Source organism: Adiantum capillus-veneris, chromosome 1, assembly GCF_014529385.1.
Source record: "Adiantum capillus-veneris isolate H3 chromosome 1, ASM1452938v2, whole genome shotgun sequence".
Classification (NCBI taxonomy): domain Eukaryota; kingdom Viridiplantae; phylum Streptophyta; class Polypodiopsida; order Polypodiales; family Pteridaceae; genus Adiantum; species Adiantum capillus-veneris.
Window position 1 is genome coordinate 132,904,127 of NC_140931.1, and position 17,154 is coordinate 132,921,280.

Sequence of the window (17,154 nt, forward strand, 5' to 3'; positions counted from 1 at the left end):
TCTTCTAGATATAGCCTCTAGTCAGCCCTCGAACATGAATACTTGGCTCTCGCGATTAAACAACTTAATTGACCACAGAAAATTAAGAAGCTTACCCATGGTATTAATATTCGATCTCTAGTGCCTTTCTACCGTCAAATTAGCGACCCCAGACTTGTTTAATTTTTTACCTTTACATCTGTTTATGCATTTGATTACATTGCAATTTAATGTTCATTGCTGACAAATTGTTTGAAATTCTTTTACCAATCAATTTGTCTACCTAAAACTGCATATGCTTTTTAATCACTTATGAGAATGCAATTACTGTGCCAATGTTGTTTGATTTTGCAGTGACTGAAGAAGGCTAAGGACATTCATCTCAAATGCTCTTCCACCTCGACGAACGAGCTTCAACTCAATAGCTTCCGAGGATGGAATCTACATCAGGAAGGGGGGCATGTTAACCCTCACGGCTCACGGACACCCCATCACCTACGACGGACGTGTATTATGTATTTGGTAGAGTCACGTACCGGGCTTGTCGGACCAATAGGAAAAGGGTAAGAGTGATCGCCGATGAGAGACGCACTCTAACTGGGACATTCAAGGGATTAGTTGGCTAAGCATGGGCGCCCAAGTGTGAATGGGGTGAGCTCATATAAAACCCAACTAAACCTAAAATTCATTCATTCTCTCATTTGTGCAATAGAAGAGTGCTCTTGCTCCATCTCCATCTCTATCTTCTTCTTCTTCACCTCCTTGTGTGTGTGTGTGTATGTGAGAGAGAGAGAGAGAGCGATCGAGCATTGCGGCGGCACGACGGCGGTGAAGCGGTTGAGCGCGACGTAGCGGCGTCTCCTTCTTCTTCGCGGCGAGGAATCCTCCACAGCAGGAGCATAGAGCGGTGAGTGACACACCATTGCCCTCTTTTGAGCTTACTAGTTAAGCTAGTTGTGTGCTTGGAGCCGTCTATGGCTCGCACACAGTGTTAGGCAAGGCCCTTGCTTCGATAGTGCGGCAAGGAGCGCACAACAGGTCACCGCGGCATTGACACAACCTTGAAAGGTGTGGAGCGATACTTCTTTTAGCCGAGACTCAAGAAGGACCCGGACGATTTTGTACGCAGTTGCTTGGTATGCCAGAAGGTCAAGTTTGACAGGCATAAAGCACAGGGATTGTTACAACCTTTACCCATTCCCACCCGCCCCTAGGAAAGTATTGCTATGGATTTCATTTTTGATCTCCCGAAGACAGAGTGCGCACGATGGTATCTGGACTGTTATTGACAGATTTAGCAAGCAGGCTCATGTAGATGCTCCTGTGTAAGCAAGTGATCTGACGTGTCGAGGTCAAGTGGTATGTGTTTGTCCACCCAAGATGGTGGTGTCTTCTCTGGGAATGTCGGAATCCCATATTGCATGAGCGTAGCCATATCTTGTGTGAACTAATTTGATGAGTGCATAGATGTGTCCATAGCAAACCACGAGTCACCACCCCCTCTGGAGTGTGCAACCGCCGAATGATGGCTGAAATGAATGGATCTCCCAAGTAGTCTACGGCCGTAGATGATCAAGCCGATGTCGAAGAGACCACACGGACCACCACCAGATGGTGTCCTCGCAAGAAATAACTTCATCCTCTGTGAAAAACACAAGCCATGTGGCTGCTGTCCACCCAAAAAACGCAATTGCCTTGTGACAGTTCCCCTCGTCTCCCTGCGTTTTGAAATGCTACTGTGCAGCGGCGCCGGACCCCCCTCTGCTCCTGTGCGTTTTAAAACGCTCACTGCCAAAGCCCGCTCTACCCTGTTGCGCGTTTCAGAACGCCACTGTCCACAGGTAAGCAACCCCTTGGCGACGACTCTCCCAGCCCTTGCGTGTTGAAACGCTGCCCAAAGGAGGCCCTCTACCCTAACCCCTGCACCCGCTGTGCGTTTTAAAACGCAGTCAACGTTCCCCTTCCCTCCATCCCCTACCAACAGTCAACTTGCTCCCCCCCCCCCCTTCCCTTGCGTTTTGAGACGCCCTCTGCAGAGGCTGCCCTGTGTGGCGCCACCTTCCCTCTCTTGCCCCAACGTTTTGGAACGTTGTGCCAAGGCAACGAGCCCACAGTAGGCCAGCGTTTTGAAGCGCTAAGCCAGTGGCCTAGCTTGGCGACAGTTTGAACCGGAGGAGTGTAGCAACCTAGTCTTGGAGCGGCTTCGTGCCCATTGAGGACTTGAGGAGAGCATTGTCCTTGGAGATTTTGGAGCGGTTTAGAAGGAGGTTTGGAGCAGTTTTGGGAGCGGGATTGTGTGGAGCATTGATTTGTTCGAGGGCTCCCACATGAAAATCAGGGTGATCTGAGAGGCCGGAAGGCCAGATGGGTTGAACTTATGCAAGAGTTTGACTTTGAGATAGGTTACAGAAAAGGATCTAACAATCGAGTTGCTGACACACTCAGCCTGATTCCTAAAGTCAATGCCTTGTCTATGGCTGAAATCTCAATGAATTTCTATCTCTCTCTCTCCTAGGGCTATGTCGTTCTGATAGCTATTTTGGCAAGATATGGAACGAGGTCGAAGCGGGGCATGACTCGTGTACAGGCTTGGGTGGTCCGGAGACCCAAGTGAGTCATGCTCGAGAGACGAGAGCGACAATATTCCATTGAGGTGGACTATTGTTTAAAAATGGAAAGGTCTGCATGCCGGAAATTGATGAGGTTCACCAAAGGATTTTGATCGAATGCCACGATGTTCCTAGCGCTGAGCACTCAGGCATCCAGAGAACTTTAGCATTGGTCAAACAATACTTCTATTAGCAAAGGATGCGCTCTTACATAGAGAGCTATGTGAAGAGATGCACTCAGTGTAAGGCAGAGCACCTTAGGAAAGCTTGCCTGCTACATCCATTGGAAATCCCTGATGCCAAGTGGCAGAGTATTTCTATGAATTTCATCGTTGGTTTACCAAATACTAGTCGGGGCAATGATGCCATTTGGATTGTGGTCGATAGACTCGCAAAACTGGCAAAATTTATACCAACGAAATGGACAGTAAAAAGCCATGAGTTGGCCATTTTATTTATCGATCAGCTTTATAAGTTGTATGGTCTACAAGAGGATATCATCAGTATCGAGATACCAAGTTCACTCGACTATTTTGGCAAGATGTGTTTGCTCACCTTCAGACGAAGTTGAGTATGTCGTCCTCTGATCATCCCGAGTCCAATGGATAAACTAAGAGAATGAATCAGACATTAGAGGACATGTCGAGAGCTTATGTCTCTCGCAGGCAGTCTGATTGAGAAAGATATCTTCCACAATTAGAGTTTGCCTACAATAGTAGCAAGCATTCCGCTACTGGATTTAGCCCATTCATGCTGACGTATGGATTCGAGCCTAAATCCCCGATTGCTATTGGCTTAGAGAAAGTCAAGGATCGCCAGGCTCAAGATTTCTTGTATGATATGCAAGAAATGCTGGAATTGGCTAAGGATATCAAGCCACTACTTATGTTAATCAAAAGAGATCTCCAAGGACTCTAGAGGTGGGACAATGGGTCTATCTGAAGATACCCAAAGATTCCAAGACTATGCGAACTCGAAAGCATTATAAGCTTTAAGCTAGATATTGTGGTTCATTCTTGATCAGAAAGAAAATTGGCCAAGTTGCCTACAAATTGGCTCTTCCTTCGGATGTTAGTGACATCCAGTGTTTCATGCCAACCGCCTTAAAGAAAAATTAGGCGAAGCCGACATTGTGATGCCTATCAAGGAAAATGTCTGGCACGACATGCAAACAGAGTATATTCCTCGAGAACCACAGGCTATTCTAGATCATCGTAACCGTTATTCGTGCCAAAACGCTTATGATGAGCACTTAATTAAATGGAAGGGTCAATCTGAAAGGTTTGCTACTTGGAAATTAGTTAGAGCTTTGAAAGCTCAGTATCCCCACTTCATTGATGAGGACATCAATGGTTCTTAAGGGGGGAAGTATGTTATGCATAGTTACTCGGAACGAGAAATCGGAACGGGGAACGGGGGAACGGCAACATGCATGAAATGCCATTCCCTGTTTTGGATATTCACGTCTGAAACATGGAACGGGGATCCGGAATGGGAAATTAGGATGGGAACGAGGAATGGGGACCTGAAAATGGCCATTCCCTGTAACTATGTGTTATGACCTGCTTACAAGAGAGGGGGTCTGGCTAAGACACCGTCGGGATGGGCGTCCGGGCGGACATAGTGTGAACCCGGCCAATGTGGCCGACCGCTTTTATAAAAGGGAGGCCAAGGCCTCATTTGTCAGCTCCACTAGCAGAGTGCCAATGGTTAGCCCGTGAGGCTAGTAGTGTGCGAGGTCACCTCGAGGAGGTGAGGCAGGCTGGTATGGGACACTCCGTCTTACAGGTGCACGCCTACGTCCTCGGACGCTCCCAGCACGGGGGTGCTACCGGATGGTGGCCATGGTCGGGTGGTTCATCCGACATGTGTCTATAGGCGGTTCGTGTAGCCAGGAGATCCTCTCCAGTGTTCTTTCATTCAGGCTCTTATTTCTCCTATGCAACAGCTTCGAGATGTGTTTTCTATTTATGGCAAGTTGATCACTTCACGGAATATGGCTGCTCCACTCTTGGCCAAGCTTCCCTCGTAGAATGACTCTCTCTACCAGTCCCTTGTTTCCTCTACTTGTGCTACCACTTGGGAGAATCTTCTTTGTGGCAGATTTCTCACCATCTTCAAGATCCATTCCCTTGACCCTCTTGCAAGTGACACCACTTCAGCAATACATGTTGGTGGAGCTACTCCTCAGCAAGGACAGCCCAGCACTACAACCCAACAAAATCGACCTGATGTTACCTGTACCTATCATGAAAGACATGGACATACTACATCCAGATGACCGGAGATGGCGTGAACGTCGTAGAGATACAAATAGTAATAGTCTTTTACGATCGAGACAACTTCTCCACTTGCTGCTCCTGATGCCTCGACCAAGTTATCGGCTCCTGGCATTGCCCTTTAGCCCCTTCATTTGCCCTTTTTCCCTTCTCCTATGTTAGTTCCTTTGTATTTGGAGTGTTGCCGGGACCCGGTTGTTATTGACCTCGGCAGCCTTTCTCCTATGGTCAAAGTGTTCCACTTAAGGGGGGGTATCGCTTTTCTGCCTCTCACTAGCTGCTTCACCTTTGGCACTTCCAGTACATCCTCTTCTGCGACTTGTTCCGTTTTTTGGCCATTCTTTTCAGCTTCCATGTTGACTTGTGTACCAATGTTGCCTAAGCTTGTCTCCTACTTTGAGATGCTAGGGAACCCCAGTAAAAACTCTTCATTCATATGTAGGTATTCTGAAATTTGAGACGCCTTAACTTGCAACAGCTAGTGAAAACATCTAAATTATATTGTGATTGACCTTGTTTTCAGCAATATGCATTCATATTAAGGGGACAGATTTCCGCACCTTCAAGCAGATTGTTGCCATTACAGAGCTTCGAAACTAGTGATGCTGCAGCAGTTGCACTGTGCATTGGCATTAAAGACTCGCCCATACCAAAAGCCCCTCTTAACCTGCTCAATCAAACAACATCATTAGCGTCCGTGAGACATGCCTATCTGGAACATGTACAGCACATGTCTATTGGATAACTCAGGACCATCATAGTAGCGGGTGATGTTCCATTGAATACCATTTAAGCGCAGAAAGACTTAAACCAAAACCCTGACAACTATAAGGAAACAGACCTCCACAACCGTCCAAGGAAGAAAATTTAACCTCTCATGCAGAGAAAATGTACGAAAATTGAGAACTGGGTTACCTCCTCTGTGAAATGAGCTTGATATCTTGTGAATGCCCATGAGAAGGAGGCTTCCTGGTTGCTTGGGCTGCTCTGGGCACGCCAGGAAGATGGCTCGCACGATGCTGGGTAATGCAGATGACGCGTCTCGCCGCTGTTCGTAACCCCGTTGCCATCGCTAGCTACATACAAATACGTTAGACGACTCCAGTAATCCGAATAGCGTCGTGAGCTCGATACCACGTTGGTGGAGAACTGAGAGAGAGCGAGAGAGAGAGATTCTCTTGAATTAATAAGTTTGGATGAGAGTGTGCCTGTGTCACTGCCAGAATGTGTGTGTGTGTGTGTGTGTGTGTGTGTGTGTGTGTGTGTGTGTGAGAGGGAGAGAGAGACTTCAGGGAGGAGTCAATTGACTTTTGTGCCTGTATATTGTCCTGTTATGATCTTATAAAATGTGTGGGCAGAACACTAATTTTCTATGGTATCAAAGCTCAACTACTTGATAAGTTGTTGATCATGTCAAGTTGCACACAACAACTACATTCGTGCAAGGCAAGGTGGTGGAGTTCTTCGTAAATCTTATCCTTTCATTGCCTTCACATTGAAGGTCAAAGAGTTTTCCCATTGGTCACCTATTACTAAAGAGAGTGCGCAATGATTTTTTCAAACATGTTGAAAGTATGTGCGTATATATTCTCATTATTACAAATTTGAGTAAAAGACCACCACCATCACTCACAAATAATCAAAATAAGAGATTCTTAAGTTTTTGTTCGAACCATAATCAAATCGTGACACACTCGAAGAGGGAAATTAAATCAATTGGGGGGGGGGGGAGAGAGAGAGAGAGAGAGAGAGAGAATATATAGTATTGAGTGTCTGAATGGCTAAAATCGCCCCAATAGGGCTTCTTGTATAATTTGAAGCTCAATCAAAGCTAAACACAATCATCATACATCATCTTGCCAACAAAGTGGTTAGCCCTTTGGGTATGGTAAGTTGTAACGATGGCTCCAAGGGCTTTAAGTTGGAACAAAATGGACCATTCCCCTGTTGTATATCTTTGTGTGCAAACCCACTTTCTTTTCTTCTTGGGATAAGACATAAGAAAAGAAGTAGAGATCATACTCGTTTGTCATAAACTACAAAAATATACATAGTTGTCATTAGAAGAAAAAAATAATAATCTCTATAATCTACTATGATTGATGGATTCATGTCTACAAAGAGCAAACTCGTACCATATAGAACAAAATCTCTCTCACACACAAAGAACAACCAGAATATAAATGGTAAGAATGAGAAAACTCTTTCTCAGACACAAAGAACAACCAAGAATATATATGGTAAGAATGAGCTACTTACAATCAGATATGTGTAGAAGAGGCTTAGAGCTGTGAGGATCAAGATGAGCTCCTAAATTAGGCATATATGCTTCTCTAAGACTTCTTGGCTATCCTCTTGCTTGCACCAAGCCTAAAATCTTTTAGTATTCCTTTTCAACATGACGAGACTTGATTGGTTGTTGAGGCTTTATGTTTCCATTGTAGTATACTGGAGAGCTTTATAAGCAACATAATATTATATCAATATGACACCCCATCTAGGGCATGGAGGCAACCATGTGAAAAAATGGGAATCAACACACACATAAGTGGTGCTCACAATGGGAAGGATTTATGTATGCACACACTCAATCTTGACCTACAATCAACATAGTCCCTCAACAAAGCATCCACACATACTCATCAATCAGACATGACATGCAACACCTCCACACTCAAGAGGATGCACACACACTATGGAGAGATCACATCTCTCAATACAAGCATGCAAATCGGGTGCAAATCCTATCACCATCAACATCTCCACACTTAAGAGGATGCACACAAACTATGGAGAGATCACATCTCTCAATACAAGCATGCAAATCCTATCACCATAGAACAATAACAAGCACACAATTTATGGAGAGCTCGAGCTTGAGAGCTCTAAGTTGGAGATAAGACCTAAAGCCCTCTCACATCTTCAAAAATGGGTCGTGGACCTAGGATTTGTATTGCTAGTGTCTGGTCAACGGACACTAATAAACTAACTCTAAGTAAGTACTAAGAGATGTGAATTATAATTTGGAGCTCAGTAGAGCCTAAGCCAACAAAGGAATAACAAGGCTATCCACATTGCCACTTGATGGTCTCATGAATGTACTACATTTTCCTCGTATTAAAACTTGGCCAAAGAATGTGGGACAAAACATTTGAACTAGCCTCCTTTGGCATTCAACTACCGCTCTAAGAATCGGGTTGGAAAGAAGATATGTAACTTAGCATATCAAAGCAGTAACTTGCTTAGTTAATCATGCAAAATCTTGAGCAGCCATAATTGTGGAGACTTGTGTATGAGAGAGAGGAGAAGATGATGAGCCTTGAAAAGAGCATGGAGAGCTTCCTTTTGGTTGAGGATTGCGCCAAGAAGACACAATCCCTACTCTCCAGCACAGTCCTACAGAAAAACAAAAAAAAATCCCTTTTGCATCCTTAAATGAAAAAACTTTGAACATGAAAGTTGTTCATCTTGCCATTTTTTATATGGCCGAAGGGTCATTTTTTCAAAAACTCCTTTTTTGGGTTATTCTCAAAATACTCACACTAGGTCCTTTAGAAGTAATTTTCTATGTTTAGAACTACTCCTCTTACCTTTTCTCTTGCATGGGAGACTTGTGGACCACTTCCCTTATCTCCACATAGCTTTAGGTTGGCATGTGTGGATAATAACACCTTGGCTCCTATTCTAACCTTTTGGTCAGCCATATTGCTCACTTTCGGAGGCTTTCAGGATTTGTTTTGGACTCTTTTAGACTCGCAAAAATCTCGTATTCGTCGCATAAAATCTCAATTGAATCCTTATCAAATTTCATTGGCACGTCTGAAAATGCATTCAAAGTTTGAAACTCTCTAGTTCACAAACACATTCCTCTCCCCATTGTTCATAATTATCCCTTCTACTATTTTTATTTTCTCTCACTAGAATGGCCAATTCTAAAGAGAAAAAATTCATTTAGTTAGACCAAAAATGAGATTTGAGAGAGAAAATTTATTAAAGTAGACCAAAAATGAAATTTGGTGACATTACCCCACCCTTGAAATCATATTTGTCCTTGACTATGCTTCCATTCAAGAAAAGTATCTTTGGTCCATCCACTTTTATCACATTGGACATTATTCCAAAGTAGATGACCGATCTACTTGGCACTTGGTGACATTACCCCACCCTTGAAATCATAGTCGTCCTTGACTATGCTTCTATTCAAGAGAGGTATCTTCGGTCCATCCACTTTTATCACATTGGACATGATTCCAAAGTAGATGACCAATCTACTTGGCACTTGGGAGAAAATCTACCGCAAGTATGTCTACCCTATTAGCACTAGCACCTTTAAACGATAGATTGCAAGTATACTTGGTACTTGAGAGAAAATATGCTGCGAGTGTGCATGTGACAGTGAGAATAGGCCTTAGTCGAGCACTAGTACAGTCAACTGGCAATTACCATATAGATTTACCACCATAAATGTACAGTGCACAATCATCGAGAGCCTAGTTCGGGTACCTATAAATATGACCCATTACTTCATTTTGTAGGCTAGTCATTCCGAAGTCTAGAGTTACCCTTTTGTATCACTGAGCATTTGCTTTGAGTAGCAATTTGCCCTTTCATAGCTTTATCTAGTGCCGGTTGTATACTTTCCAGTATCTAAATACATAATAGTTCCGGTCTCTTGTCTTCTTGTTTCCATTTCAGATTTTGTTTGGTTTGTCTGTTGTCTGAAGTCTGAACATGAAGTCTGTAAATATGATTTGATTTGACTGACTTCAAGTCTCTAACCTGGAATAGTTGTCTAAAGTCTGAACCTGGAATATATACATCTGATTCGATCTGCCTAACTCCAAGTCTCTAACTTGGAAAAGCTATCAAAAGTGACCGGCTCATTCCACTTTGGCAATCACAGTGGTGAGATAATGCTCTTGACAGAGAACATATCACTCTGGAGTTAGCTAAAGTTCAACAATGCCTCCTAGAAGAGACACAGAAGGAGATCGACCACAAAGTTCATGGAGGAGCAGGATCATGTCAGACATCACAATGCCCGAGGAGTCAGAGCAAGGATTTGATAATGAACCTAGTCTTGGAAACGACACAAATGTGCACCTCGACGAGAGGGAAGGCGAGGAACTTGGGGGTTCCCAACATTCAACTCAATCAAGGAGATGGCATTTAGAGAGAGCAAAGAGATGCTCTTGATTGCATGGATCTCAGAGGATGGATAAGGGCAAAGGTAAGGATCAAATTGAAGGCAATGATGGGAGCAGACGGAGTCACAGATCAGCACACAACAAATCAAAAAAGAAGCATGAGATGGACTCAGTTACTGAAACCAACGATCAATATGACAATAAGTGGGATGCACACATAGACCCCATTACAACAATCATCGGCCTAGAGAGCAAAATTTGATTTTAAAGGATAATCCAAATATGGGGACCATGACTCACATCATCACCGAACCAAATACATTGAGCGGTCTACTGATATGAAGATTGCATTTCCACAATTTAAGGGTGGGAAAAAAGATGATCCCGACGTTCATATTCGGGCATTTGAGCAATATGTTGAACTGAAGGATATGTTCCACCCACAGACCTTGAAGGATGTAGCACAAAAGTGGTAGTCCCACTACTTGACATGCAAGCTCAGAACATATAGCAAGCTTATCAAAGCATTTTGTCTGAAATATATCGACAATAGAGGTGATGAGTACATCCTACATGAGCTAGATAAAATCAAGTAGGAAAAGCTTTTAGTCAAGAGCTATGTTGAGAAGATTCAGGAATTGACTCGACAAGTAAATGAGCCTCCTCAAAGAAAAGAATGTGTGTCTGGTTCCTTAGTGGTTTTAAAAGTAAATAGCTTAGGAAACAAGAGGTTCCAACATCGACAAAGAATTATAACAACCTGGTCAAGAGAGCATTGAAGCTAGAGCAATAGGCAAAGAAAGAAAGGGGCCACAAGGGAAGACAAGACTCCAGTGATGGTGCAACATTGAATCCGAAGTCGGACTCCAGCTCCAACTTTAGTTCATCTGACATTGAGTTAGATGATAATTTAGGTCAAAGGGAAGAAGAAAGGATCTTGGGAGTTTGAGTTTAATATATTCCACAAGCCATGCAAGACTCACTATGGTGCGGATTTTCTATCTAGAAGGCATCTCGGCAACATCGATGAGAGGCAATCCACTGGATGCTGAATTGTTTTAGAATATGATAGCGGATGGGCCATATCCAGAATGGCAGGATATATATGATTTCCTTCAATTCAGGGTATTTCCAGAGGACTAGTCCCAAGCCAATAAAAAGGTACAAATTATCAGGAGTCTAAAGTTCACCACCATCATCAAAGGCGCATTATACAGATTAGGAATTGATGGGGCTTCGACAATGTGTGCCTATGCAAGGAAGGATGGAGGTTCTAACAAAAGCTCACAGTGGAAGTGCAGGAGGTCACTTCTCCACTGATATCACTTATCAGAAGATCTTTCAAACAACTTTATGGTGGCAAAGTATGATGGATAATGTCAACGCGTTTTGTAAGACGCGTGATATTTGTCAGAGAATGGGAAGACTGACAACAGAAGAAATGACACCTCTGACTCCCATACAACCTCTAGGGGTATTTATGAAGTGGGTTTTGGGCTTCATGGGTCCCTTCAAAAGAGTCACCCCTAGGAAAACAGATACATCTTCATGGCCAGATGACAATGTCAGTAAGTGGGTGGAGGCCAAGGTAACACTTTGAAGTCGACATCATGGTTCTTATATGAGCACATTGTCTATAGATTTGGCTGTCCGATTGAGATAGTTTCATACCAGGACACTTACTTTATCAATGAAATGATCGGATCCCGACTGAAATCTTTTTGATCAAGCATTGGAAATCCACATCTTACTATCCCAGATGCAACGGACAGGCTCCAAGTAGTAATAAAATGATCAAAACCATTCTGACAAAGATTGTTCAAAAGGAGCCTCATCACTGGGATGAAAAGCTTCAGAGAGTGTTGTGGGCATACAAAATAGCTCACGAGATCACAACGGATATAACTCCATTCAGGATGATATATGGAACATAGGTAGTAGTGCCAATGGAGTTTGCGATTCCTAGCCTCAAAATGGAGATTAAACATGATATGGATTTTAATGCAAATTTGAAAACCAAGCTGGATGAGCTACTGAAGTTAGATGAAATCAGATAGAGAGCCACATTGGAACAGGAAGTTGTCAAGCAGAGAGTAAATACTAGCATGATATCAAGCTCAAGGTGCAAGAATTAAGAAGGGGGATTTGGTATTATTGTATCAGTCAAAGTTAGACCCTAAGAAACCTAATTTGAAGATAGCATGGTCAGGTCCAAACAAGATAGATTGGGTTTTCTCAAATGGAACACTCGGACTTAATGATTCATTAGGACTACTATTGCTAGATGTCTATAATGTATTCATAATTAAAAAATTAAAAGGTATTCCTAATTCAAAGATTCCCTCAATAATAACAAAAACAATGCGCTATTCTATAGCATGCAACAACGAGCAATGACAAAGCACGTAAAGTTGCAACAATAGCAGTTGGACGTGAGAAGGACTGATACAACAAAGAGAGAGAGAGAGAGAGAGAGAGAGAGAGAGAGAGAGAGAGAGAGAGAGAGAGAGAGAGAGAGAGAGAGAGAGAGAGAGAGAACACTTTAAAGAGAAGAAAACGCTAAAGAGAAAATGAAGGAGAAGAGAAACACAAAAATACAATGTGAAGTAGACCACCTCTTTATATGGACACAAACGGTCTTTTGACTTTCCACCTTCATCTGTCTTTTCATTCCCTAAACTCACTCTACACTTACTCACTCAATATGTTTTGAAAGACTTTTTATTTTTTCGAGATTGGGGAGACCTAATGGTGCCAAGATCAAGCTATTTTATTCTAGATTAGATGAACCTCCAACACAAGCGTAACACAACACGACCAATTCAGAATCAGATGATGAGCCTTTAGACATGTTCAACATCAAAGTAGAGGTAGTGAGAGTGGCTCAGGATCCCGGGGCGTCCACTAGGCAATATGTAAGATATCATGTGCAAACAAAATAAGGGAATTATAATTAAGTACATTTTTTAAAAAATGTACTTATATAAAGGGTTCTTTAATTGAGAAAGTGAAAAGTTTCATACATAAGGGCTAGTTTTTTTTTACCAAAATGCATACATAAGGGGTACATATAATACTTGAAATATACAGGTAAGGGATTATTTAAATGTCATGTCAAGGGTAGGACCAGGCACGGCCAAGGGCCAGGACGGACATGCAGTCAAGGGGTCCCCTATATCTAGAAGGCCAAGGGCCTATATAGGGTATGGCTGGGTGGTGATGAGCATGTTCCAGTTCCCTTGTCCTTTCACTGGTATCAGAGCTGGAGGAGGGGAGAGCTATGGAGGAGGGAGGAAGGCGTTGCATGGATGCATGGCTCTCTTTCTGTCTCACTCTCTCTCTCTCTCTCTCTCTCTCTCTCTCTCTCTCTCTCTCTCTCTCTCTCTCTCTCTCTCTCTCTCTCTCTCTCTCTCTCTCTCTGTGGTCGTGGACAAGCCCTCGGGAAAGGGGGAAACTGTGGAGACCATGGATAGGCGCCTTAAGGAGGAGAAGGAGGGGAGCAGGTCGAGTCCATGGATCACGAGTCATGGGACACCGCCCCTGCAGGGCCGAAGCTGGAGAAGAAGACCGTGGGACGGCGGGCTTAGACAGGGATGGATCGACGTCAACCTACATGAAATCAACTGCATTTGGGCTTGCTGGGTTCGTAGGGCTGAAAGCAGGTAAACCTGACACTGCAACGCCATCGTTGGGTGCTTGTGGCTAGAGCTAAGAGCTCGTCTTCATCCGCAGCAGCAGTCGGCAGCGCTACATAGGGAGCTCGTTTTCACACCACAAAAGGCCCAAGGATTAGGTTTAATCAAACAAGGGGAAGGGAGGGTGCCCACGGTTGGGAGCCCCCCCATTCAACCCTCTTGATCAAGCCATCGGTAACCTTGGCGGTCCACGGATTTGATCAAATTAAATTTATATCATTTCTCATAAATTGCAGAGGTTTTGAGTAATATCTTTGGAGAATCTCATGCAAAGTAAGCCATGACGGGTAGCAAGGAGGGCCTGCAAGGCATGCAAGGTTTGCTTTATCATGGGCCACGACAGAACATGCATATTGTTAACACCACATTCGGCACCTCGAGGAATTGATGAGGGGTTCGCAGGAAGTCGGCAAGGCCAAAGTGCATAGTTTTCAACAGTACAATTGCCAAATATGCAATGCCATCTTCTTGGTTACAATAAGCAGGCGACAAGAGAGTCATCCACGTATATGACCTCAAAACTACAGAAAGGGTCGTTACAATGACTGCAGCAGCTTGGCCGGGTAGCAAAGATGCTCAGCATGGCCGACTCAAAGCAGAAACGTTCAACTTTGCTGATATTGAGGGTTGTTAGCCTATTAGAGAGGCTTCAAGGTGCACCCGAAAACATTCAAGGTACGTCTAAATCTTCAGTTTATCTGGAAAATGTTTCAAAATATGTTGCATAGTTTTATCTTGCAACGGAGATGAGCGCACTCTAGGCACTCCAAGCAAACGCAAGGCTTGTGACAATTATCTTCAACATTAAAATTTTGTTGCATATACTATTGGCAAAAGGTCAATGATTAATTGCAACCCCATATCAACCATGGCTTGGATACACAAAAACCTCAACAGCACACGCTTGTCGAAGGTTATATGAAGTAATGGCAGGCCAATGGCCAGACAAGACTACATGGACCTCATGAAGATCATCACGGCTGGTACCTCAACTATCGGCATGGCCGACTAATTGTCACTGTTTCTTGAAATCGGTGGCAAGATTCGTCGAGAGGAGTACTTAATGAGATCTACAAGTAGACAAGGTCTATTGTTTGTGAATGATCAACAAGGTCAACTTTCTTTTGATATGACATATATCTGTTAGCATGAATATCCAGTAGCTATGAGCTCTCAGGAACTCCATACGTAATTATGTGAAGCAAGGCTTCCATTTCTGCATTTTGCATTGAGTCTTCCCACGTTTGGCATATGCTATGGGCATACAACTTGGGACGGATATGGCAAAAAGTTTACAAGTTATTTCATTCAGTACACGACGGATGTATATGACATAAACTTATTTCATTCAGTACACGATAGATGTATATGACATAAGAAGGCGTATATGGATATGCGACAACTCTCTCTCGCAGCAGATCTGGCTATGAGCCGGTTTTGAGTGAGTTTCTCTTTCCATATTTCATGACAACTCGTTGCAACAACAACGACCAGGTTAGCCAAGTTTAAGTTTTTCTTGTTTTTTCCATGTTTACACTTTACTTGGCAATTATTGTCATGTGCAAAGCAAAGTGCTTCCGCAATTTTATATGAAGCAAGGCTTCTTCCTTGTGCCAATATACTGCCCATTGATTTGGAATCAAGGGCATGGGAAAAATAGGGAATATTAGCTCACAAAATCCCTACCCGTCTAAACTATGCATGGCACTTATGTTTTGGCTCTCACGTTTGAGGCCATCACTCTCGCCAAGGGCTTAAAAAATTGTATGCAAGGCATACTAACCAGGTGGCATGAATTTCACTGCTTCAGAGATTACACTTCCGCTATCTCACCAGACACTTTGTCACGGACAAACTAAGTTCTGGATTGTTTAATTTTTGGTTGCTGTCAACGCACAATACCACTAAATGGAACCTAAATCTAGGACTTAATTCACAGGCAAAGTGCCATATTAAAGTTCTTTTTGTAAAGTCACGACCCCATACATGGTAAGTGGGTCAAGCTGTGGCTTGTGTTTTCTGTTCCCTCTCTCAATGAGACCGTTATACAGGCAAATTGTTGCATGCTCATAGGATAAGCTGCAAGTCAGGCATAAGATGTGTCAGAGCACACAGATTGGGCACAACATATACAAAGTCGTCACTTAAGGAAAGTTCCTCAGCCCAGCATTCTCTCTCTCTTTCTTATTCATCTCCATGAATAATGTGTTGAGATGGCGAGCTCTACATCTTGAGCTGGCATCCACTACGGGTCTTGGCCGCTTACGGCATTTACTCACTGGCGTGTTAGGTGACCGACACGGAGGATCTCTGCCAGTGATTCTACAGCTGGACTACACTTATAGTGTCAGCCTAGTACGCTTCTAGCGAGTTCACACTTAGTGACCGCATGTACATATGTGCTACTTTTCAGCTTTAGCACTTAGTCATTTTGTACTCTCTTTTCTTAGCGAAGAAGAAGAAGAAGCTTTCCATCTCTGTGTGCTTTGTGCTTGTCTTGTGTAGCTCTCTTGCATCCTCATTCTTTAGATGGTATCAGAGCATGGTGCAGGCAAGAGAGGCTAAGAGAGCAAGAGCATCACAATCTCTTCGTTCGCAATAAAAACACGACTAACCATAAAAACTTAGCGAGCGATAAATAGAGATTTGCCAAAAATATAAGAGGTGAGAGAGAGAGGGGGGGAGCACCAAAGTAGGGGGGAGGAGGGAAAGGGGAGACTTTGCAAATGTGGTTTACATCAAACACGTTTTGCAATTTAGCTCATCAGTGATGTAAACCTTACAAGAGGTGCCAGAGGGTTTATATAGGTGCCATATGGAGGGTTTCCCAAGATAATAAGTGCAAAGCACAAGAGGAGGAAGTCTCTTTCATGGGGAATAACCAGCTTTAAAGGGGGTAGGAAAAGGAGGGAATAGGGGAGGCTTAAAGAGTGTTTATAAGAGGGTACCAAAGATGGTGACTTTTGACCAAGGATATGGAGAACAAGGAGGGTAGTACCAAACAAGGGGTAGCACAAAATTCCTTTGGTTGTAGTCTTTTGAAAGAAACCTAGGTGTAGGGCAAGCGTAAGGGACCAAGGTTGGGTGAAGCTTTTAATTCAAAAAAGAGAGAGGAGGAAAAAGAAGGGGGGGGGGGGGGGGGGGGGGGGGGGGGGGGGGGGAGGTGAGGGAACTATAGAAAAGAGGGGGAGGCGAGGTGGTGGTGTGGGAGGGAGGTAGCAAAAAATAACTTTTGGCAAGAAACCTTGGTGAAGGGCAAGTGACCTTTGTTAAGATATATGAAGAGGGAGATGAGGGTGAAGGGCAAGGGACCAAGGTTAAGATACATGGAAGAGAGGGGGGGGGAGGGTGTGGGTGTCAAATCACAAAAAAGCGGCGGTGGTTTGGGAGGAAGGCTTTTTAGAGAGAAGTTTGCCAAGATTGGGTGCATTAAGCCAGCAAATGA

The 17,154-nt window shown here is 43.5% G+C and overlaps 1 protein-coding gene across 2 annotated transcripts in view; it reads right to left on the reverse strand.

The window, feature by feature from the left end:
• LOC147465594 (uncharacterized) overlaps positions 1 to 6,022 on the reverse strand; it is a 42,509-nt gene extending 36,487 nt beyond the window's left edge. The window contains exons 1-2 of one of the 2 annotated variants that reach the window (XM_086520776.1): positions 5,783 to 6,021; positions 5,428 to 5,534 (exon numbers count right to left, since the gene is read on the reverse strand). In XM_086520776.1, the coding sequence (XP_086376902.1) occupies positions 5,428 to 5,534; positions 5,783 to 5,937 (262 nt within the window). In that variant the 5' untranslated portion in view covers positions 5,938 to 6,021. Of the gene's footprint in view, positions 1 to 5,386; positions 5,535 to 5,782 lie in introns of those variants that run through there. The other variant, XM_086520772.1, reaches the window with a different exon arrangement.
• Positions 6,023 to 17,154: the final 11,132 nt, after the last annotated feature.